General features: G+C 38.2%; 2 protein-coding genes across 5 annotated transcripts; both read right to left on the bottom strand.

Moving 5' to 3' along the window:
* Positions 1-11,803, bottom strand: LOC103712078 (protein SGT1 homolog). 3 transcript variants are annotated; one of them, XM_008798509.4, is made up of 10 exons: positions 11,429-11,803; positions 9,095-9,164; positions 6,952-7,076; positions 6,505-6,661; positions 4,349-4,445; positions 4,155-4,220; positions 2,354-2,492; positions 899-978; positions 587-691; positions 1-316 (listed from the first exon to the last, which is right to left on the bottom strand). In XM_008798509.4, the coding sequence occupies exons 1-10, from the start codon at positions 11,586-11,588 to the stop codon at positions 209-211; spliced, it is 1,107 nt and encodes a 368-aa protein (XP_008796731.2). In that variant the 5' UTR covers positions 11,589-11,803; the 3' UTR covers positions 1-208. The 3 variants fall into 3 exon arrangements, with proteins under 3 accessions (XP_008796731.2, XP_008796893.2, XP_038986201.1); XM_008798671.4 differs by having other exon boundaries at positions 899-969; XM_039130273.1 differs by lacking the exons at positions 9,095-9,164; positions 11,429-11,803 and adding an exon at positions 7,348-9,068.
* Positions 11,804-15,050: 3,247 nt separating this feature from the next.
* LOC103712325 (proline iminopeptidase) lies at positions 15,051-22,592 on the bottom strand. Of its 2 annotated transcripts, XM_008798850.4 has the most exons (10): positions 22,228-22,589; positions 20,987-21,123; positions 20,717-20,890; positions 18,223-18,459; positions 18,037-18,137; positions 17,882-17,954; positions 17,612-17,680; positions 17,370-17,477; positions 15,861-15,986; positions 15,051-15,517 (listed from the first exon to the last, which is right to left on the bottom strand). In XM_008798850.4, the coding sequence occupies exons 1-10, from the start codon at positions 22,535-22,537 to the stop codon at positions 15,323-15,325; spliced, it is 1,530 nt and encodes a 509-aa protein (XP_008797072.2). In that variant the 5' UTR covers positions 22,538-22,589; the 3' UTR covers positions 15,051-15,322. The 2 variants fall into 2 exon arrangements, with proteins under 2 accessions (XP_008797072.2, XP_008797149.2); XM_008798927.4 differs by lacking the exon at positions 17,370-17,477 and having other exon boundaries at positions 22,228-22,592.
* Between the last annotated feature and the right edge of the window lie 2,316 nt (positions 22,593-24,908).

The raw sequence follows: 24,908 nt of genomic DNA, 5'->3' as shown, positions 1-24,908 counted from the left end.
TATAACCAAAAAACACATTTAGAAAAAGAATGTTTTCATATAAACCTGGAGAGCTGTATCAAACATTTAAAGACATGCCATATTGGCCACTTTGTTATGAAAAAACTGGTCCAGATTGACATTGTATAGCTATAATTCTACCATTTGAACTGAGACGCACAGCCCTGTAACCAATAAAAACTGCACCACAATAGAATCAGCAACAAGATCAGTACTCCCATTTCTTCAGCTCCATCCCTGCAGGCGGACTTCCCCCTACCCTCTTTGAACCCACTTCTTTCCAGTTTGTAGACAGTACCGTGCCATTTGATTCAATCTGTAAAAATGAGATCCAAATTAGACTTAATCAATGGAAACAAGTTGATGATGACACCTCACAGACAAGGCTTTCCATGAAGAGATCCTACAACTACAAGCAGCTGCCATCAAGCAATTCTAACAAAGACACAGAGTGATATAATCATCATAATATAATATAGGAGGCTAACGTCCTAGGACATGAATGTCTATAAAGGGCGATAAATATCAGAACAATCAATTATCCTTGTATAAAAAATATACTAGGTAAGTAAGAAAAATGTCTTACAAAGGATTTGCTCATTGCTCGTCTTGTGTCCTCATCAGCATCTCGATATATATCCTGGAACAATTTGTTCAATGCTGCATCACCATCAAGTTTCTCCTCTTTCTCCTGACAGAAAGCAACAGAAGATAAAGAAAGCAAATAATATGTTGATCTTGGAGGTATTCATTAAATTGAGAAAACTTGGGAAAAAGAAAAAAAAAAGTACAGATAACGCAATAGGATCAATAAAGGCATCAATGAATATGTGCACAAGAATAATACTCCCACAATAAGTTCTTTGCATATTCTTCACTTTTAAGTCATTTGACCTACCTCCTTTTTAACTTGGGCTTCCAGCTTATCCCAGTCAATTTTAGCTTTTGATGGTCTCTGGCATCCCGGCGCTGCAAATTCTAAATGAATGAAATAATCAGTATCTAATATATCCAAATTACTAATAAGAGTGTTTTCAGTGCCTGGAATATCCTGATCACTGAGATTCAATTAAAAAACCCTTCCGAAAATCTTCCTCCCATTACTATTCTAGTCCCATTAGGGAACCAAACATTTCATTAGCACAACCTCTAAGTAATATTCCTAAGCCAGTTATAGTGCTTCAAAGCTGATTGCTCGCAGACCGCTCGACGAGTGGAAAGAAAAGAGGTCGGCCACTAAGGTTGTTGTTGACACCACAACTCAGTTCAGGAACACGTCCCAAACATTTAAATCAACTTAACCAAAAACTTATACAAACATAAGTGACAAATACCAGAGAAAAGAGCCAGACTGGTCTCAGGCAATCATCGGGAAGGTACGTAGTAACCTAGACAAGTCAGGAAAAGGATTTGAGTATCTTTTTTGTTAACAAAAGAGAAAGCACTAAAGTATAAAGGAATGCCAAAAAATAGCATGACTCATACAAAATATTCATTTATTCCTAAAGACAGGCTTTCCTATTTAAATAAAGGGACGGGAAATTCAAGGCACAGTTTAATTGCTCAATGAAGAAGCTATAAAGCAAATCTTGTGGGGCCAAGATAAAGGAAGAATATTTTGTTAAGATTTGGTTTTGGCTACCAGTTAAAGACGATATCCACTTATGACCGACAAACAATCACCAACCAGACAATGGACAATCCATCTACTGGCACTAGAAAAAAAAAATATAGGACTTATAAATGGACAAGTTCAAGCCCATTAACAGCCTACAAATGCGCCAAAACCAAACAAACAACAGTGCATGCATAAAAATCACACAATTTTACAGTAAGAGTATGAAATTTTATTCTTCTGTAAAAAAACCCATGGAAGGGCCATTTTGTTTACAAGATTATCAATATTGTTTTAGGAATAGGACTGCTTCAAAAAGTGTAAAATGTGTCGCACGGCTACTGAGACAACTGCATGCTTCCAAGTAGCAACAACAAAACCACCTTTAAATTTCACTATATTTTATTGAAACATTTCTTTTACTTCAGTTAGACGAAACATGCAAAGTTTAACTAGAAAAATCAGATTAAAGTTGTCAACTAGAACGGTCTCAAGCCAAGGTAGTGCAGATGTCGACAAGAAGCAAATAAGTAAATGGCAGATATATTGAATTGCATTGCGACAGGCAAGCACATGCTCCAACACAAAATCAAAGATGTGCATTGCATAACTGATGGGCAGATAAGACAGCCTAGTTATCAAGTGATCTTCAGGGCAATTGTTATATTTATGAATAACCAAGAGACCTAGTAGTTGTTTTTCCCTCCCCCCCAACCCCCTAAAAAAAAAAAGAACTACCTGATGATGTGTTTATCTTCTGGGGGACTGTTCTCTTGTCACTAAATTCCAAAGATGTCCACGTAATAGGTTCGGCTTTTGATAGACGGATTTCAATTTTGGAAGACATGACTTCATATCTGCAATTTTTGGGTATAATCTGCTTGTTGCCAACCAACATCAGGAAAACAAGAAAAGAGCCGAATTAGAAATGCAATAAAAAACTGAAATAAATGAACTAGATACATAAAAAGAAGCTTAGAAATGCATCAGCAACACAATGTTTTGCTAATAAATCAGTCTAGAAAACCATCCTGACTAACCTCTGAAAAAAAGCAAGGAATATGCCTAAACATGAAAAATTGCATAAAAGAAAATCTTAACCATGCTGAAATCTAAGCGCAGCTAATCAGCTAATCTCCTATGAAAAGATAGAGGACAATGTACCACAAGGTTCATCTGTTAATGGTCATGGAAACTTAGAGAGTTGGGATAACAAAGATTGATTGTGCCAAATTAAAATTTAAAAGAACAAAGCATATGAATAAGCAGACTAACATCAGTTAACAAAGATTCACACATGTAGGTGAAGGCATGTCTTGGAAGCTTATGTTCCACTACAAATGTCCCAGTCAAGAGAAAGGAAATTGCAGTTAGCTTTCCATATTAATCAAGAAGATTTAGGAAGTTTAGCAGCTTGCCCCACTTTTCTCAAAGAGAGGATAATAGACAAAGATGTCAACCTCTTGTGCACAAAATAAGCTTCAGAAAACATCCTTCTTATAATATGATCTTCTACAAACTGCCTCCTAATGTACAGTATAACTAGCATTGAGAAAATAAGACATAAATTGAGAAGAATGATTGCTTGAATCATGTTGATTTGGCACCAGTGCCACTTAGAAGTTGGTAGTAATGTGGATGCTGCAAATATGCACCCTACAGTTCAATATTTGCATATTTGATCAGGTGGCCATGTTAAAACATCTGCACCTGACACATATATGGGTATTATTTTGACAGCAACACTTGGATATGGATTCGTAAGAAGGAAAACATAGATACACCAGGCACTAATACCCGTATCCATATAACAAATTAAGACAGCCAATGCTAGAAATACTAAGCAGCACTTCCCTCAGAAGTCAGTACAGACATCTAATTCGTCCACATGCAGTCAGTTTCAGAAAAGCTGTTTATACGGAAAGTGCAGCACTGAAAGCTTTTGCCTAGAGCGCTTTTGCATCTAAAGCACATTAGCTATTGGGTTTTACACCCTTCAAATCTCTTTTCTTAATCTATGAGTAAAACTGCAAGTCCTGGATACAGAGGTTGTTAAACAGACAAATGAATAACCAAAAGACTGAATCCAGATGCACGTTTGGGCTCCAAAGCCTTCTGCATTTTCCCTACAGAACCCTACATCCAAACTTCATTTTTTAAAGAAAAGGATGATGTGTTTGTCTCACAAGCACAACCTCCTTTTAGTCTCACGCTGTGTGTTGGTTTCTTCTATATGCATACAATGTGTTTATCTTCACGTGCAGTACATAATCTATGTTCTAGTAGAATCATAACTTGCAAAAATTTACTCTGTACAAAGGATGTTTCACACCAAAACAGATGCTTTGGTTGACTCAAAATACAACAGATTCAACATACCAAATGACACCGGACAGAACAGTGCCAATCTATGAGGGAGCATGAAAGGAGAAGAAAAGGATCAGCATACATCAAAGGTGAATAAAAGAATCGCTCAATCCCTTCCTATAGCATGATGATGGTCATTGTCTACACATAAAATCTCAGAATAAGTGCATACCTTTTCAAATAAACGTGGCTGAAAATGATATTTTTCCTCCCCAGGGATATCTATTATAACACTCAACTGAAAAGATGAAGATAACCATCATTCAGTATTGGCACAAAACAGATCATGTTCCCTGTTTATGGATTCTGGTAAAACTAGTAAAGCATCAGAAAGAAAAAGGATAAAAAGCACACGCAAGAGCATACCGTCTGTTCACCAAAGTCAACAGATACATTTTTAGCTGGGATACCCTTTGCAAAAATGGTCAATACCACTTCTGTAGAAGAATTGTAGTAGTCATGCCTGTATTGCAAAGACAACAAAACCACAAACATTAATTGCAAAAATGACCATCATGCAATACTGGAAAGAAGCAGAAATAGTACATTAAACCAACCAACATTTATTTACTAATAGTTAATGCTTCACTACAGTACAATATGTGATCAAAAATAGCAAATCAGCAAACAGAAATGAAACATGGTAACTTGAGCAATCTACTAAACTTAGGATATAAATATATATGAATACGTTTTTGTTAATCAAATGCACATACTTTATTTTAATGAATTTTACTTGAAAATGCAAAACAGATACACATTCCATATATTTTGCAAATAATAAGTTTCAACATAATGGGCAACACCCACCAACACAATGGGCAAGTATAAAATCAAATAGAATGAAAACAAAAATGAAAAACAAAATGTGCAACGCAGAAGTCAGTCAGTGATTTGGCCTGCACATGTCTGATATGACTGTGACACAGTGGGGCAAATTTCACCACTAGAAAGCATCTCACAAAGCCTAAAATTGGCCTCAAAATTTTCCTGAAAAATAAGTGCCTTTTCCCATTGTGGAATATTCACTTAGGTGGAATAGGTACTTAATTTTAACCTGAAATTCTCTGCTTCACTTTTGATTTAAATGGGCTACCACAACTTAAAACCAGGCTAATTTGCTCTAATCCCTAGATAGTAACAAAAGCATGACAACTAACATTTCCAAAGAAGCAACTGCACCAACAACTTTTCTTCCCCTGCCTCACTGCCTATCATCCAAAAGAGAGTCTTCTACTTGAATAAAATAATTAAGCAAATATATTTTAACTCTTTTGACAATTAATTAGGTTAAACCATCTGAACTGCCAGAAGTTTCCCCTTAAATTTAGTTTTAAACCTTCTGCAAATAAGAAATCAGACAAAATAACACCATCACAAAGCCTACAAAAATTAAGCTATAAGGTCACTTTCCACAGCTACAACTTTTAAAATCTTACCCTAAAATAAAAAAGTGATAGAAGCATTAAACTCTCCTTGTACTGACAACTCAAGCTGCATGATGGATGATGTGGTCGCCAAGGTTTGAAAAGTGAATGATAGTATAGTACATACCGGCCTGCACCATGTGCCATACCGCTCCATACAGCATGCCATACGGACCCATATTAGCAAATCATGAGTAGATATGGGGGCATACTGCAGTAGATAGTGTACCAGTAGATGACCAGTATACCCCCGTATTGTAAAACTTCAAACCTTGGATGCGGAAAATAAATACTCTTTAAAGCATATTTAATCAATAATATCATGTCACAAATGGGGAAAATTTCAATATATCAGCTTACAATGTGCATCAGAAACACCAAAACCTTACATGAAGAGTTGACCAAAAAAAAAGCAAAAGGCTTCAAGTAGGTGGCAAAATTTGACCCGACCTTCTTGAAATATTTGGGCCCGGTTTAGGTTAAAGGTCTTTTTAGTTAGGGTAGGGTATGTCTCAAATTTTCTGACTTGAAGTTCAAATGATTCGAGTATGGTCAAAGCTCTGACCTAACTCAGGTCGTGAGGATAGGGTTACATTTGGTCAAAACAATTTAAATGGGCTGAGTTGTGATTTTTGGATAAGAATTGTTTAAATGGTTGAATGGTTGGTATTCTTTCAGCAATAGTCCTTTAAATCATTTTAAAAATTAATCAATAAGAATTATAAAAAACTGGATTTGATAAGCTAGACTACATTAATTTGAGGCTGAGTATTGCAAAATAATTAGATTAGGATCAAATGGGTGAACCAAGCTGACTTGTAGGTGAGTATCGGTCGAGAGGTCTTGAATCGATCTTAGGTTAGGTCAAGTAAGGGTTAAGGTTTTGTATGCTATTATCTTTACTTGACCCAACCCAAACCCGACCAATTGCCACCCCTAGCAAAGACATTATCATGTACTCTTATTTCAAATAGATCTGCTATGAGAGCAGTTTTATTAAACATTACAACATGCATGGGGGCCATAAAAGATTCACAAGTATCACAAATGAGACAAAGTTAGAAGGTCAATCATGATTAGAAGGTGATGAATCACCTGTATTTTGGTTTGTTTGGCATTGCTGTAGACTGACAAGTTGCATCTTTCAAGGGCTGAGAATCCTTTGCAATTTCAGTACTTATATTTGATGAAGAAGACATGGTACTTGGTGGAACATTCAGCATCACTTTTTTGGGCAAGTCAATGGTTTCCTCTGCACACAAGGAAAGCATGAACATGAAAGAAATCTCACAAAGAACTATTCCAGATTTACAAAGATGAAAGAATAAAAAATATGCTTACATGTCTATTACCATGTGTACACAACAGTTACTTAGGTTTAGTGGAGTTTATTGATGAGAGTCATGCATAATGATGTAAAAATATGCCTTAAATACAATCAATGATCTAGTCATCATATAATTTCATCCATGCATGACATTTGAACAGAACTGTTGTTGCATCTAGTGTGAAGAAAGCATGACGTTCAAATGGATTTTATACCTGCAATGCGCTCATTGCATTCTTTGATCAATCGTGTGAATCTCGAATCTCCAGGTGCCAAACAGGCACCTGTTTCAAGACTTGCCTTAGCAGTCTGATATTCTTCAAGCTTGACACAAGCAGTCCTATCAGCAGCATTTTACACTATCGATTATTTGACAGAAAATTTATAAAGGCAATTGAAAGTTTAAAAAATAAATGGGCAGTCCAGAATCCATAATATACTAACAATCTGAAATGTCAAAATTGTTGTACTAAATAACATCTATGTAAGCCATGCATAGTAAATTGATCGTGTAAATCAAATGGCATATACCAGCCCCTGTGAAATGACTGAACTATGAGCTAAGCAAATGACACTATATAAGTAGACGGGAGAGAGATGGTATGTCGTACCAGTTCGTACTATTGTATACTAGGCATACCATACCAATACTGAATCGATATGTGGTACGGGAGGTATAACTAGTATCAATACACCAAACCGGCCCCCCTACCTGCCGTATCGCCACCGTACACCAAGATTGCCAACCTTGAGAGAGACTAAGTTAACTGGTCACAAAAGCACAAGCTCAAAGGTAGTATAGTTATAGAACTGTTGTTCAATACTATCTCCAAATGAGTGGATTGCACGGTCTTTCTTCACATAAATACAGGTATGGCGGAAAATGCCCATAACGATAATGCCAAAACAGATAATTAGTGTTGCAAAGTAGACTCCTAAACTAATCATAGTAATAATCAGAAACTGAATCCAATAAATAGATGCATAAAGAAAAGTACGGACATCAAAACAGCGGGACCTCATAGGTCGCCCAATAGCATTCCATTAAATGGTAGTTCATAAATGTAACTGACATCCTCTCTTCAACAAGTCTATCCCGTTCTGTCTTCCATCGGACAGCATAACACCAAGGAACCAACTTCTTCCTCTTTTAGTTATAATAAATGGCTCTGGAGAAACATGTAGACTGCTAAAAATTAATAATAAAATGAAAAGGTGCTAACCCGAGCATTCGTTTCATGAAACAAAGGACACAGACAAGCACATTCAATAAATTCAATGCTTGCTCCATGTGTTCAATGACGTGTTTTCGAAAGTTGCTCAAGAAATTTTCTTGTTCTCTTTTAGAAGAATAGGGTAAAGTTTATTTTTTTCTTAAAAAAAATCTGTTTACAAGTTGTAACCACTAGTTTCTTAGGCTGCTTTTGGAAGTGGAATAGAAAAAAATCTGTTTACAAGTTGTAACCACTAGTTTCTTAGGCTGCTTTTGGAAGTGGAATAAGGAGGAATAAGAGTTACTTACCCCATTTATTCCACCTCTTTTCAGCCAAACAGTCATTTGAGCATATGGAATAAATCACCTTTTCAGAAAAGCAAAATTGGTATTTCAGAAAAATTGGTACCTCATAAATGCTATATCTTTTCTCCTAACATATTTACCCCACTTAACTCAAGATTAACTTACTCCTACAAAATAATGGAATAATTTTTCCCCTCAAAATTACTCCATTTACCTAGCTTCTCTAGATTTTTTTATTTTTCTTCCTACGGCAGCCATAAGGCACAGTTTTAAACCAAAATGCAAATTCTTATTTCTGTATATGATCTGATGCATATTGACAAGACACAGAGCTCAGAAAAATAAAAAGAAGAATAACTTTTACTAAGTTCTCCAACAGTATCTAAAATAACCAGAACCTGCATATGATAGCACTCGTGTAGTGTGCTCTTGTTCTGTTCTAAAGTACTTGGATAATGTTAAAATATTTAAGTTAACAAAGCTAACATACATACATGCATACATACATATGTATATGGCCCTAAAATAGGATTTAAAAGTGATGATATTAATTCCATCAAGCACCAAACGTTTTCTGGTTTGTATTTCATTTATACAACAAAATCTGGGATGACAGTTGCCCTGGTCTACAGACTTCTAGGCCCAAGCCCTATTTTGAAACACTCGGTCCGATGAATAAGAACCAAAGGGTCATGCCCATACTAAAGGCTCAATTACAATACTATTAGATCTTAATAGTTAAAATGCACCTTCGAATATACAAGGTATGCAACAAAGACAACTATATAAAATTATAAATCGAGCATAACAACATAATGTTCCAGGAAAATTGAACCAACCCCTTTCGCAAGTAAGCTTTCACTATCAACGGATCTAACTCAATTGCTTTATTTGCATCTGCAACAGCTTCTGCAAAATAAATAAACAAATAACATAAAAATCACAACAGGTGCCTATGATGGAAAGATATCAAGGAGGGCAACGATTTATGCATTAGATGATATTGAAAAATATATTTAAAAAAAAGATGCCAAAGGACAACAGACTCAGACTAGAACCTGCACCAAATGCATCATTGGAATAAAGGAAAGTTGGGGTCCCACACTTGTGATTATATAGTATTTTAATGTAATCATTATGTTTTAAAAAATTTATGGGGTAAAAAAAGGAAAAAAGAGGATGCTCGATAAGGCTGTTACCTCATGTTTAGACATAAATAGAAGGAAATCAGTGAGAAATAGCAAAGGTTCATAAAGGCCAGCTTGGGTGAGACCGGTGTCCGCCGAGCCAACCGAATCGGCGTACCGGTAGGCCCCGGTACCAGTTCGGTACCGATTGGAACCAGTGCCGAACTGAAACCACAAAAACAAGAGCCGACGCGCACACATGTCCGCGTTTTAGCCACAGTGTGGCATTACATGCCCACGCGGCCCCGCGTGGGCTCGCACTCGTGCACGGTGCCACGTGGGCTCGCTGCCCCGCGCGCGAGCACGAGCGATTCCCCGCTCGCGCAGGCAAGCTGCCCCGCATGTGGAAAGATTTTTTTTTCTTTTTTTTCCCTTCCCTTCTTCTTCCTCCTTTCCGAGCTCTCTCCTCTCCTTTTTTCCCCTCTCTCCTCCTCTCTTCTCCTCTCTTTCTCCCTTCTCCCGCAAGCAAGGAAGGAACCATTAGGAGGGCCGCGCGCGTCGGGGTGCTCGGGAGAGGGTTGGCCCAAGGTACGTCGAACCGTCTTCTTTTTCTCTTCTTCTTCTCTTTCTCTTCTTCTTCCTCTTCTTTCTTCTTCTTCTTTCCTCCTCTTTCTTCCTCTTCTCCTCTTTCTCTTCTCTCTTCTTCTCCACTCGGTTCCAACCCCGAACCATTTTATATGGCTGTACCGTATTGGTGGGGGTCGGTACCGATATGGTACGTGCTGAACCGGCCAGTACAGGCCGGTTCAGCAGACTATGAGTGAGACTTTGACCCACAAACAGCAAGGACCAACAAGACTATTGAAGCATTTAATCAAAAGTTGCATGATTCAGTTCCATTATGTTCATGAGAAACTACAGCTGGCCCCCTAAAGCTCTAACCCATGTGAGTAGATCTCAACAACCCACTGACTCACAGTAGGCGACAAAATTTTCAGATTTTTCTTTATTTCCCTAAGAAGAAGGGCAGCTTCCAATTCCATAAGTATACTTACTCTTGTTGAATGAAATTCAGTCTGAGAATACAGAATATATAAGACCACGGTATGCCGTACCGGTCCGAATCGGGCGGTACGGGGCATAACGTACAATATCGGTTCAATACCGGTATCCGGTATGGGTGGCATACCGAAAAAAACTCCGTATCATACCGTACCGACATTGTGTTAGTATGGCACCGGTACGGAGTCCAATACCAAGAGGGTGAATCTTATATAAGACCATGCTGTGAAATTTCAATCACTCAAATGATGTATTTTTTTTGAAAATAATTACTCTGAGGAAGTGGCATAGACAAACATACATATGCCATATTAATAGGCAACTATTCCTCGACACCCAACAGCATAAATCAAGAATGACCAGGTGCCAGCCATAGCAATGGCACTACCACTTTGTGTTAGTATACCTTTTTATTTCTCATCCATATTTCTCCTCGTTATGACTCATTAATGTAATTAAAGCGCTTGATTTGCTGTCGCAGAAATCTTGATAAATCAATATACTAAAAAATAGTAGATTGCAAACTAGAGAAGTGATATCACTCCAGGATTAGCACCAGAAAAATCTTTCGCTAGGAAAACTCTAGTAAAGAATCATTACATGCCGAATTAAAACTCGCCATTAAACAAGGACTGGCCCCAGGAAGCCGCACCATTCCAAATTGTGCGAGGAAGACCCCAATAATAATAACCAGTCTAACAAATCGAATCAGCAATCTAAACGAGCTACGGAAAAGAGCAAATTAGAAAAAGAAGGGGCAGCGAAATTATGAAAAGATTACTCACCAATAAATTAATTAATTAACCTGCTCCCAACTTAAACATAAATACACGGCAACCATCTAATCATAAACCACTGAGTTTTCACCGCCGACAACATCAAAACAGGCAAAAGGATACTCAGGATAGAGAAAACAAAGCTGAAAACCTAAAAAGATTTACCGGTAGAACTAGATAAGAGGATTTTTGATCAGCGAATGCCCACCAGTGAAGTTTTTGAGCTTGATATTGGCCTGGGCGCGGTCGGCGTAGAGATCGGCGTTCTTGGGGTCCATGTCGAGGGCCTGTGTGTAGAGATCGACGGCAAGCTCGAAGTTATCGTCGACGAAGGCTTCCTTCGCCCTCGCCTCGAGATCCGTCGCCATTCGAAGAGGAATAGAAAGCACCCGAACGAGAGAAAGAGGAGAAGAAACGACGAGGGATCAAGTAGGAGGAGAGAGGAGACCAAGAAGGCGAGGAGGAGACGAACACCGGACAAAAGTTGGAGAAGAAAGGAGACGGAAGGATCGCAGGGGTTACAGGGTTCGAGACGCTTCTTTTCCGAAGCGACGGAGATGGAGTCGGGTCCCATTGCCGCTTGGAGCTCGGGGTTTAAAAAGGATCGAACGGGACGCGAAAAAGGAACGAATGGCTTGGATAGGACGGACGAGGGCTCGATGTTTCCTTACGTTGTTGGGCGCGGGTGGGCCGGATTTTGCCGACCGCGATCCGAGCGGAGCTTGACCAGGTCCCAACGAGTGGGATCGATATTTGGGCCGGGCTTTAGGCAGGGCCATATGGGTTGGGTTGCTGCAGTAAATCAGCCCCATGAAGACGATGTCAGCCTGATCAAGATGACGTCTGCTCCGTGACTTTCATTTGGATTACTATGGGCCCAAATATCTAATCATTGCCCTGTCCGGTCTCACTAGCAAGTCTACCTTCATTGTCTGAGCCAACCACTTAGCTTAGAAGTAAGCGGCAAATGATACGCCTTAAAACCAACTATAACCGATGTAGCGGACTAACTAATCAGAGCTCACCATGAAGCCCCAATCAACCAGTCAAAATCCACCATGTGGCCAACCCAAAAACCTTCGAAAATCAAATTATCTCCCAACTAGCGACACCTTGGCCACGATTTCAAGCGGATTCCTTAACCATATAGGCGAGAACGTGGAGCGTAATGCGCGAGCGAAACGCCTGCACATGACCTTCGGGACATGCAATTGGCTACCATTGATGCTGATCCGCGCATCCGAATCTTGCGGTGACGAGCACCAACCGACGCCAATACAAACTATTGTCGGAGGATCCTTGAGGTAAGCGCTCTCGAGTCCTCTTATATCTTTGTGCTATTACTCCGCCGCTCATACAACACCTCCGTTGTTTTCTAATTCTGTCCAACTTAGGCATTGAAAGGTTCCTGTCGAACACTCTTCGACAATAGAACTTTTTTGTTTTTGTTATTTCAGGTCAGATCGGTGTCAGGATAAAGGTCAAAGTATGGTCTTCTCTTTCTAACACTATCTCGGAAGCGACCAACGTTAGAGCCATTACCACCCAAGTACAATAACCACCATCTCGCCATCTGGAAAGTATATTGTGACCTTCAGCCGACCTCTAAAGTCTGAATGGTCTATTATCTGAGGCCTTTAGCAAATCGGCTAGCTCATCATCTTGATTGGCATTCTCGGCGGCAACAAATAGGATTAGTAAAAAATGATCCTATATAGATTAGTAATCACTCACATAACATTACATCCATTATACTATTGAATTGTGTCATATAGGCTCCGAATGGTGTGCTTCTACGTTCACATGCATTGCATTACATCTATTCTACTTTTGAACCGTGTCCGTGAGGCAATGGGTGATATCTAGAAGTGCAAATAGGTCGAGTCGGATCGAATCATGAGTGACCCTAACCCAACCCGATTTCTTGTTCGAGTTCTAATATTGGATCTAGACCCAACCTAACAAAAGATCGAGTCGGGTCGGGTCCATGACTACAATTTTTGACCCAACATGTCATTCGGGTTAGGTCAGATCCATGAATAATCCGGTCCAATCCAAAAAAAATTGGGTCCGATTCAAGTCCAAATTTTTGCTTTTTTCAAATTGCTTCCTCTTCTTTAAGCCAATAGTAGAACCCTAGGATGACTTGACATCCTTATTGTACATCTTCCTCTTCCAAATTACAATGGATGCTTCCATCCGGTTTTTAAGGTCAAGAACCTTGTGCTCCGTTGACAAGTCCATTGATGCCAAAAACTCTTCAAGGTCAAGCACTTCAACAATAATGCTCTTGTAGCCTGCACCTCCAAAGCTTGACCTCCCATTCTTACATAAGGAGAGAAAAAAAACCCGACTCAGAAAATATATATCATTACCAGATAATTAAAGTGTGCATGCTTCTTTTTATCCAACAATAATGAGGATTAGGAAAACTAAATAATACTATCTCATAGGCAGGTTCCTCCAGAAATTAAATACATAGTGTCAGAAAGAAAAAAAGATCGATTTTTTGCTAGTTAGATGTTTGATCATTTGGTATGTAGACTGATGGTTCCCTAGTAAACTTCACTGAAAATAATAGGGGGCCAAGCATAGCATTGAAAGATGTAATTTGCTATCTAAATATTTTGCAAATCATTGAGCATGACCCCTATCTAAATAATAGGGGTCAACCCGACCTATTTGCAGCTTTAGTAATGTCTCTCAACTCACAAAGGTGGCACGTGCAGTTTTTTGAAATGTGAAGTGGAGAATCAAATTTGTTTAACCAATTTGTGACAAAGACAACATATTTCATTTGAAATGAAACGAATATAAAAGATAGAAAAAATGAACATGAAAAAAAAGAAGAAAAAGCCAGGATAGCCCACCAGCCCAACTGACAAGGACCACACTCAGCTTGCAATACCTGATGATCGCATGCCACTTTTTCAATATCAATCAATTTCTTTTCCCGGATCTGCTATTCTAGATTTCTCGCACAGGCAAGATAATGTACAGCTTCCCTTGGGGGAATTCAGGCAAACAAGGGGTGTGTCTTGCTAGTTATCTGTCGTGCTATGAGATATTTTTTCTTTCTTGCTCTGTTTCCTCGATGCTTCGGGCAGCTGACTTCTATACACGCCTTCTGGTCTGGTTGTGGATCAATAGGTTTCTGGTGACTGTCATTTATCTGCTAAGACATTGGCATCCTTTCTTGAACGAGTTCTTTATGCGTAGGTCATCAGCCCCTCTGCATAGCGTTGCAAGGAAAGTGGATTTTTTTACTTTTTTCATCTGTTAAAATTTCTGCTATGCCTTTTAGTTTTGGTTTCAGGATATTGGTTTTCCTCGCTTTGATTGATTGATCGATATAAGAAGCGAAGACTAAAGCATCAGGAGCACTTGTGACTTTCATCAGGAGTACTAGCAGATTTTGCTGAACATTGATCTTGACTCAGTACACTGCTGACATTTTTATTCTAAATCCTTGTTTATTTCAATAAGAAGGCTACTTTAAGATAGGATCTCGTTTGCAAATACTGCTTTGTTTTCTAGGTGTGTGACTGCTGATAGGATTCTGGATTGTGAATAGGATTTATGCGTGGCCTGCATATATGTGGACAATTCCCTTGATATCCTTTTGTCTGCGCACATGCGTGCTAAACTAAGAACATCAAAGAAATCAGGGCAGGCACGTGCGGAGAAAGTTAGGGCAGAGCGACAGAAGCCAGAGGAGTTCAATTACATCAAAAGAGAAATTGCAGAAAAACCTGAATCAAAGTTGTGAAAAAAGATACAAAAATGATTGTTTGGTTTTGTTGGGATGGAAAGTAAAGTAGGCAAGAAAAGAGTTAACTGGCCATCATCAGCAGATATTAGTAATAGTCCAGATTCAGACAAGAAGCTCAGATTGATTACAGCCAGCTCTATGGATTTAGGTATGATACATCAAAGTTGCAGACTTAGACCATTCCAATCTGAAATTATCACCATTATGTAAATGAAATCTATGCGTACTAGCACCACCTGAATGATTTATGTTTGGAATATGAACGAGAAGAGATTGTTTGGTCATTGGGAAATAAAATGGCTGACATCACCAGAAGGTTGGGATCGACAATCAAAAACAAGGTTTTTTTCCTTGCAGCATTCCCATCAACTGATCAAAAACTTGCGAGCCACCATCACGGAGCCCGGAATGCATATATTCATTAGTTACCCAAAGCCTGATCCCTGCAATCTCAGAAGCTGTTTCCATTGCAATATTGAAGTTGACATACATGTCTTCATAGTAAACAGCAGCAGCAACTGGAACCTGCAAGAGGTGTGAAGTTGAACCATCAAACCATCCTGAGATTAAGTGGCAAAATGCAGGATGAAACAAGCCACAGAAACTAGATACGAGCTCATTTTAACTGTTTTCACCAAAGCAAGCTAAGGACCAATATAGAAGAGCTGTGCAATGTAGTTTTGGTGCTAATTTACCTAGTAAGGCCTCACTCGTTACTCGAGGAGTACCAATATACTTCGGCGCATGAACAACTTTAGTAAAAAATCATGATATCCCATGATTATCACACAAGAAATGAAAAGAGAATAACCATAAGTAATCAAAAAGAATTTTCTATAGAAATTCAAGCATGTAAAAGGTAGCACACCTGATTATTATTTAGTCTGGTAACATCATACAATGGAGGCCAGTCATCCCTCTCAGCCAACAAATGAGCAGCTTCCTTGAATTGTCTTAGAGCATGAATTTCGTCGAACATCCATGGAAATATCATCTATATAACCAAAATTAATGCAGATGTTAAGAGTTTTCTGATACAAACCACAGGAAAACTTGCGACCAAAGACTCCAATCAGGGACTTCCAATAAAATATATAAGCCATGGCCATAACATGCACCCAGAACTGCTTTGACAAACTAGTTACTTAACAATTTAAAATTCTGCCAATTTCATTTGAAGAATTAGATGTCTCATAATTATATATCTCATACATAACACATTCCAATTAAACTAACTCATAAGAAGGAAAGTGATGCAATCAGACTAAGATAAAAGGCTAACATAGCAAAAGTATTTCTTCTAAGGAGAGAGTCTTGAACAGGCAGGCAAGAAAATAGTTCTCCAGTCTAGATATAACGTGTCCAGAAATTATCATACTTCCAAAGGCCGAGAAAAAATTATGCAGGCACAGCCCATTAACTAAGATGGTTACCCCTATTACGGAAACTAAGCACCGGGTAAATCTGTTTACCCTTTCTCTAGTTTAAAGAAGGGATGGAACTATCATATTTACCAATCATGATAAGAAGAAAACATTCCTTTCATTCTAAAAGCTTGATTTACTTATCAATATACTGAACTAGTTTGCCATCTTTTTACCACCATATTGTATTCAGTTAACCTGCCAAATGCCACCACCTTAGCCAGTCGACATTCACTAACCCACATAACTTGGTTAAAGATATCTCAGGGGGAAAGGAGAAATAACTTGAACCACCAGGTTAAGCCCCCTTCTGTCATTTTTTCTCTCCATTTCACTCTTCTCCCCTCACCTTTTACCCTGCTTTAATTTTGCCTTTTTTTTTGTCCATGTAATCCAAAAGGTGGCACTTAACCAGTTAACCCTTGCCTTTTTCAACCAAACAACATTTTTTCCATGTCAGAAAAAAGGGTTCATCAAGTGAGCAGCAACTTAATCATAATTTTTGAGTTTCATGGTTAACTTGTTAAGTGGTGGATACTGATGATTAAGGTTATCCTCCCCTTGTTTGCCATCCAGAACCAAACTGGGCAAGTTTGAATTTTTATAGCAGCTATATCTGGATTTCTGTAACTATGTGCCTTTCTAAAAACATTTGTTTATGAGGCCCAAACTTGACACACAGAATTAGAACCTCCCCTTTTTATATGTATTCTGTGTGCAAGCACACACACACTGGAGTACTGGACAGTGGGTAGTTGCTTCAGGCATAACTCCTACCATTATTGTAAACATCAGATCTTGTAAACTTACGAAACAATGACTAGAATGGATTATTTGATAAAATTATTGCAAGTGTTGCCATTTTTTGGACAGGCCTAAATGAAAAGAGCCAAATTACATTGGTCTGGTATGAGCTTATGACTGTTTTTCCACTTTTATATGCCTAAACTTACCTCTCCAGTAAAATATACAGGGCGGCCTTCTTTAGCAGCTTTCAATGGATCAAACATGCTCTCATATTCACCCCTTATTTTATGAGCTGACCATTGAGAAGAAGCACCCTTTCGTCAAAAGAAGTATATTAGTTAGATGATGACGACGACGACGACGATAATGGAACCAATAGCAGCATTTAGTTATACATTTGTTTGCATAAACACAAACGAGAGCCTAGACATAGAGGAAGAATGATTACCTGACAGTATATGGATTCATGCATAAGAGCATAAAGTGGATTCGTATCAAACTCTATCCAGCTCTCGAACTGGATAACAAAATATGAAATCACTAGGAGGAAAATGGGGGAGAAAACCAACAAATGATTATAATATAAAATTGAATCACTGGATACCATATGACACCAGCATTCAATGGCTCATCCCATGTGTGTATCTATTAAGACATGAGATTGTGCACTGAATGCAGTGAAATGAGCCTACGATGCAAGGAAAAGAATGGCACTTACAGCCTTCAAGAAGTAGTAACTTATACGCTTCTGCGCACCAGGAACTAGTGGAGGATCCCAGACTCTTTCAAACCTGTGGTAACATACCATTAGGTCATTGCCAAAGAAGGTAAGATGCAAAAAAGAGAAAAATATGAAAGATATTATCCCCTTACAGGTAGTGCAAACGTTCAAAACCACCACCAGAACCTAAACCTGCTAATCCAAGAGTTTGCAACCCCTTGGGGGTCAAAATACCACCAGATGGAAGTGGTACCTGTTCAGATAATACATATTGCTAGATGTTACTGTTCATGCACAATAAAACATGCAAAAGTCCAAGATAAACAGAAATGACTTACCCCTCCACCTTCAGTTTCAGTCAAATACTTTACAACTTCACCAATAATTGCAATGTCCTCAGGAAACCTCTTGTAGTACTTTTCATTTTGATGAATAACCTGTTCAAAGCAAGCTCTGTATACAGTATCTGCAGTGCAGCCTTTTCCAATTGGCGGAATCCCACCAGTTAACAGAACAGACTTCAGGCCTTCTGGAGCAAAACTCAAATAGGTAACTGCACAAAATCCACCGTAGCTCTGCACCAGCAAAAGAATAGTAGAGTAACCATGCAAAAGTATTTAACAGGCATGAGAAAGCACAGCACAAAATGGAAGCTGAGAACATATCATTCCTGCAGAAATATGATATCAGGTGGTGTAAGTATATTTTCTTTTTTTTTAAGAAAAATGTATTGAGACTAGAAATATTTAAAATATCAGTTAAAACAGAGTCATACAGGTTGTATTTGAGAGTACACATCAGACATGAGAAGTTATAAGCCAGTTTGATCAAAATTCAGCTTAGCAATACATCATTTGACAACCACTTAATTCTTTGGAAAGCTCCCTTTCGTGGTAAATTGTTTCACAGGCTTAACATTCATCACATTTCATATGATAAATGGTGGTTGATCCCTCAAGCTGGTGTTCTACACTATGGCTTTAACTTGTCAAGCTTCACATAAAGCACCTTTTCTTTCTCCCTGTATACAATTTAAATAATCATTGATAGACATGATTCAACTTAAAAAATATTTCAGGCTTCATCTCTTCATAGATATCAACCAAATTTAGCAATTTTAAGATGTCGCCATCTATGTTGTAAGCCTCAAGCCTCCACTGAACAGAGATATGCTCATGATTACACATTAGAATTCTACATAATAGTATCATGTTAAAATGAGAATGTGATTCTTTACCAACTTCTCTTTGCAACTGCATGTGATATTTATCTCATGTTACAGCTAGATAATTCTATTCATTGTCAGCCTCTTAGTTGCCCCACTTTCAAAGGTTTTGCTTAATGTGACAAATCACTAGCTAACAATCTCTATTGTTAACATAACACTTTGGTTATAGCTCATCTAAGTATCACTATATCAGCTGCTAAGAGTCATTTTCACAAAACATACCAATAATTGTTAGGACAGTAAAGATCCTCAAACTATCAATGTGGTACAGTGAAATTGGTTTTTTAGAAGGCTCTATGCCAATGGATTTTTCTAGAGTTAACAAAAAACCATATATACTGCATGATTACAATAACTACCCTCTATTCTTGCTCTAGATTCAAAGATTCATTACATGATTATAAGAAAAATAGGGCAAATGAAGTCTTTAATCTTCATGGCACTACTAACTTAGAGAAAATATAAAGACAAGAAACCAACAAAAGGGGCAGCAAATGGGAAACTTATATTTCATGCTAACTGGAGTGCAAAATAAATTGACCAGAGAATTTCTACAATTACAATGGCTCCCACAATTTAAATGGAAGTGATGTCTATATTATCATACAATATGATCATCCTTTTGTTTTTACCCAAAAGCCTGTTAGAGTCTAAGGAAGCAACAGACTCCTCATTAATTTGGTGAAATCCTCTTTTAAGTTGTTGTTTCAACAGCTTTAATGTTCATCTATTTCCATCATTTGAGATTTCTTCTTTATCCTTGTAATCCTACATGGATTTCCATGATGATACCCCTTAATTTATCCAGATGCTAAAATTCTCCACACATCAAGGTGTTTTTCTCCGAAATCCCTTCAGCTAATCATCACATAATCATGGTTCAAAGTTCAAACTATATCAGCCCTGTCAAAGGAGGCAGGCATAGAGCATTTCTACCACCCCCTGGTCACCCCAAACATAAAACAGAACAAAAACTAACCCAGCCTCAAAAAAAAAAAAAGAAAAAAAGAAGTGCAGGTACAAAAATTAAACCAAAACTAAGGGGACTAAAATGACCCCAGATTATAAATGCACAGAAGCACCACAACAGTCAGGATAGGATTAGTACGAGAAACTCCATTTCATATTCTACCAGACAGCATCAGATCGCAGAATAAACAATATGCAATATCATAGATGTTGATGTGACAACATTAATTTTTGGGTGGGCTTGGGGTGGGGGGGGGGGGGGGGGGGGGGGTTGGGGTGGGTGGAGTGGAGCAGAGAGAGGGGCTTACTCCTTCCTATTCTCATTATAGAAAAAAAAGGAATGTAGTCAACAATTTAATAAAACAACTAAGCGCTGTTTGTATGCATTTGCAAGTCCTGATTAGAAGCTAATTAAATTGTTCATCTCAGAATTTTATTTCCATAAATATTAATTTTGTTTGAAAATAAACTTTCCTCTTTCCTAGAAAATCCTATCATATCCCCTTCCAGTCAAAACAATGAGTAGCCGCTGATATCATCATCATACCCCATGATGTAAAGTCTTTTGTCATAGGCCGATCATTAAGCCTCATCACATTCACATTTCAAAATAAAGACTATGCAAGAACTCATACCTGCCCTAAAACTGTCCAAGGTCCAGAATCTGGGACAACATGTTTGCGGATAAGCTCAGCGTCCTTCACTATATTATCTGCTCGAAAATGTTTCAAGTAGTCAACCAGCTTCACTGCAGAAGTCACTTGTGAAAGAGATGAGACTGTTAAAGGAGTTGATAAACCTGTTCCCCGCTGTCAAACAGAAACTTTTTAAGTGTGAATAAATTGAGATAAGTTAATCAAACCGCATATAGTAATACAGAATCATGCCAGAAGTTTAGATCATGCCTGATCTAGCAAGATAACTCGATATTCTTCGCATGCTTTCTTCAGCCATCCACCAGCATCTATTGGGCGAGGGCTCTCAAATCCAGGTCCACCTTGTAGGTATAACAAATAAGGCAACGGTTGTGCTTCCTTCCCAACTATGACAAGTATAATCAAAAGATTAAACTAAAGATGAAGCCAGTAAATTATGTATTTTTTCTGATATTGAATATTTTTAAGTTGGACCAGGGCATAAGTGAATATAATTAACACATCTTGTGAAACATATTAGCAGTGGAAAATTATTAATCAGACACTTCTTTGGATAATCCAGGTAAGTTCCTTTTGAACATAGCAACAACTACATACCTTTACGAAAAAATTCATTACTTTGGCAAAAGATAATTACAGGAACCAGATAAGCTTTGAAATATTCATGGATTTTTAAATGCAATTTTCATTGGTGATTGTAAACACCCTCCAATCACAAAAAGAGTCAACTCCCCGCTTTTTATGAAAACCATGGGGATTCATCACTCAAAAAATTTCGTCATATCATGTGCAGAGCCAATAAGTGTAATATCTTGATACACTTACTTCTGGATCCTCCATTTTAGAAAAAAATTCACCATTTCCATCTCTGAGAGAGGTAATCTCTCTAATATGCACATGTACCTGTCCCGCAATCAAGACACACAAGTGTGATGTTAAACGAATGCCATACACCCCCCATCTGAATCATGTCAAGGACAACTACTACTCCATGCAGGCCTCACCATAAATTGGCATTAGACTGTAACTAAGCAAGCAAGAGGTAAACACTCTCACCCTAAAACGCTGATTAGATCAAGCATTCCACTTTCCAAGAACGTTTCTTCCCCCAAACCCCCTCCTACTTCACAGTTCACACTACATTAAGAGACAAGAGATCACACCAATTAATGTTTGAATTCACTGGAACTGATATAGCCAGCCAACTAGCTAAAAATCGTAATTATAGGAATTACAGACAAAAAATTGAATAGCAAATGAGACCCTCTTCACCTGTACTCTATTTCTACCACTAATACAGTAAGGCAAGAACAATTCCAACGTCTATAAACGCATAAAAGGAGAAGAAAAAATCAATCTTTGATAACTGCGGATGTATTTCAGAAGAAATAACTGAAGAGAATTGGTACACAGCCAATTCTTGATAACGCAATACTGGAAACCATATAGAATTCCCGATAAGAAGAGAGGTGGTGGGTGGAGATTCTCACCGGCGACGACCTCGCGGGCAAAGACAGTGATCTTAGCGGCGGAAGAGGCTGCGTCGGTGGCGGAGTAGTCGAGGGGGACGATGAAGCGATGGTCGCGGAGGCTCAGATCCGGCACCGAGTACCAGTCCCCAGAGGTGGGGAGTTCCGACGTGGCGGCGGCCATGGCCGTTCTCCAGTGGCGAGGCGGCGCGGGACGGCGGAGGCGGAGGTCGCGGAGAGGGCGTGGCGGTCGGAATGGGAATCGTAGTGGGGCGGGCGCTCTCGCTAGCGCCGTCGAGAAAAGGGCCGTCTCAGTCACTAGCGCGCGCATCGTGATATCATCCAGTTGTCAAAGCGCCAACCGAAGCTGACACGTTGCCACAGCGATTGGATGGATTGAAGACCGACACAACTACGGCGATGGGCAACTGCTGATTTTTAGAAAAACAAATAATGTTGCTGACTTGCGAGAGAAATCTTTTGCCCCAATCACAAGTCCATTCTATTTTTTTTCTCTGTCTTTTTTTTTCCGATCTTATTGGTTGCACTCTTTCACAGCCAATACGAGTCGCCATTGTATATATATAAAAAAAACTGATATGTTACACGAAATTATTGATTTGGGGCAGAGGGCGAGGTAGAGCTGCAGATTTTTTTATGATATTAAAGAAAAAAAAGCAAAAATGTACTGAGACTTTGATAAGATTTTTTTTATTAATATCAGTTAGACTTATTTTGTACAGAAAAAAAAAAATCAAAATATTTTTTTTGAGAAGCTGATTTTTGAAAATATAATATCTTGAAAAATAATTTTAGTATATTTAGTTGGTCTTGAGAAAGTAATATATTTCAAAGCAGCTAATATTTAGTTGAGCATCTACTTTTTTGAAAAAATTATATAAAATATCTATTATGTTCTTAATTAAGGGAAAAACCAGTTTTGATGACTTAAAGGTAGTTTTGGAGAAAAAAAACTCAATTCTTAACCAGTGGAAGAGTAGCTTTCTCATGTTTCTTGTAGGATTTTTTTCTATAAAACATAAGATTCATGTTTTCATGAAAATGTTACTTTTTCTCTTTTTTTTTTTTTTGAAAACTCCAACTAAATAAGAGGTCTTTTTTCGTATTCCTGTTAACGATATATTTTTTTTCTTCTTTTTCTGCGAACCAAATGAGTCCGTAATGTGAGAAAGTGGTTATCGCCAATCATCCAAATTCCAAACTTTTTTTTTTCTCCTTACACCATTTATATTTTATTCATTAAGGGAAAATAAGAAGCATTTAAATTCTTTTTAAGGCATGCATATTGCGTGAATTGGGTACTGCTCTAGTCATTGCACCCCTCCAGCGCTCGAAGAGATTTTAATGCCATTTTTTGGAATATGCCTGCTCGATAACTTGTACTAGGTATTTTTTTGGAATGCATATTGCATTGTCATGGCTGATAAGGAGATTATTTCGACTTTCTAGGTTTTGAATATACTCAGCCACAGTCTACTAAAGACAAGCATCATTGGTTACTATCAAACTATGCTCTCATTAAAAAAAAAAAAACTTATCAAACTATGCTCAACTGGTTGTTGATTCTACTCTGCTGATATTTTTATGTTATCCTCTGAGATAGATCCTACTTTGTAAATATAAACTGATATGTTATCTGGATGTGCCACTGATAGGACCTTGGCTTGTGAACATGATTTGGCTTACCATGAATATTTTTGATATTGCATCTCTATGCAGTTTGCCTATATGTGGGCAATCCTTCAGTTATATCCGGAGTATATTGGTTGTCATATGTGTTTCATCTTAGTTACAGGGATTTATTTATCACCAAGGAGGTACGGAGAGACTGATGAAACTTTCACAGGAATTCACTGCAAGAGTGTGCCATTTTAAGGGTGACGAGGAAAAATAGATCCCAGGGACTCCAGAGAGCAGTCATGTTTGATTGGAGTTGTCAGTTTCCTCTTAAGTACAATACCTATCAGTGAAACTTATAGGAGTCTTGACCTAAGTGCCTCTTGGTATTAGAGAGTTACCTATGTGCATGCAGACGTTTCGGGTAGCTAGAAGAACAGCAAGCATGTACACTAAGACCACTGTGCCAGGCCATGGGCGTTTCTGAAAAGACCATCTAATTTCAGACTATCCTCATTACATGATGACATCTATGCCTGCTAACAACATCTGCATGAATAAATTTGTCGCAAATGAACCATGGTTTGTTTTGCAGTCATTACTGAATCAAATGGTCTCATGCAGATGAACCATTGTGGTTGTGATCCACAATCCAAGCGAGGTTTCTTTAGTTGCAGCATTACCATCGACTCATCAGAAACTCGAGCCCCACCATCACAAACTCCAAATGCATATATTCATTGGTTACAACCTCAGAAGCTGTTTCTAGTGCAAGATTGAAGTTAGCTTACATGTGTTCATGGAAAACAGCAGCAGCAACAGGAATATGCTTGAGATATGAAGTCGAATCATCAAACAATCATAACAATAAGTGGTAAAATGTAGGCATATATAGAACCAGCAAAACAATTGAAAGCCAATGTAGAAACACGGAGGTTATTCTGCACTTCCATCAACGTAGTATTGGGGCTCAATTAATTCAATGCTTCTCTCCATGATTTGAGAGACTAAAAATAGCCAACAAACTCATTGAAAGAGATGATGTATCATATGCTAACCATAAC

Source organism: Phoenix dactylifera, chromosome 9 (assembly GCF_009389715.1).
Source record: "Phoenix dactylifera cultivar Barhee BC4 chromosome 9, palm_55x_up_171113_PBpolish2nd_filt_p, whole genome shotgun sequence".
Taxonomy (NCBI): domain Eukaryota; kingdom Viridiplantae; phylum Streptophyta; class Magnoliopsida; order Arecales; family Arecaceae; genus Phoenix; species Phoenix dactylifera.
Note: the sequence above shows the minus strand (reverse complement) of the source record. Positions and strands in the feature narration are given on the sequence as shown.

Bases quoted from the DNA above. Each gene is read 5' to 3' on its own strand.
- LOC103712078 (XM_008798509.4), bottom strand. From the start codon at position 11,588: ATGGCGACGGATCTCGAGGCGAGGGCGAAGGAAGCCTTCGTCGACGAT. The intron at 7,077-9,094 runs GTTGGTTCAATT...TGCTGCTGATAG, and splicing joins AAAGCTTACTTGCGAAAGGG to GACTGCTTGTGTCAAGCTTG. The intron at 692-898 runs GTAGGTCAAATG...GCTTTCTGTCAG, and splicing joins AAGCCCAAGTTAAAAAGGAG to GAGAAAGAGGAGAAACTTGA.
- LOC103712325 (XM_008798850.4), bottom strand. From the start codon at position 22,537: ATGCGCGCGCTAGTGACTGAGACGGCCCTTTTCTCGACGGCGCTAGCG. The intron at 17,955-18,036 runs GTAAGGGGATAA...ATGTTACCACAG, and splicing joins TTTGAACGTTTGCACTACCT to GTTTGAAAGAGTCTGGGATC. The intron at 17,681-17,881 runs GTAAGTGCCATT...TTTGTTATCCAG, and splicing joins GTTACTACTTCTTGAAGGCT to TTCGAGAGCTGGATAGAGTT.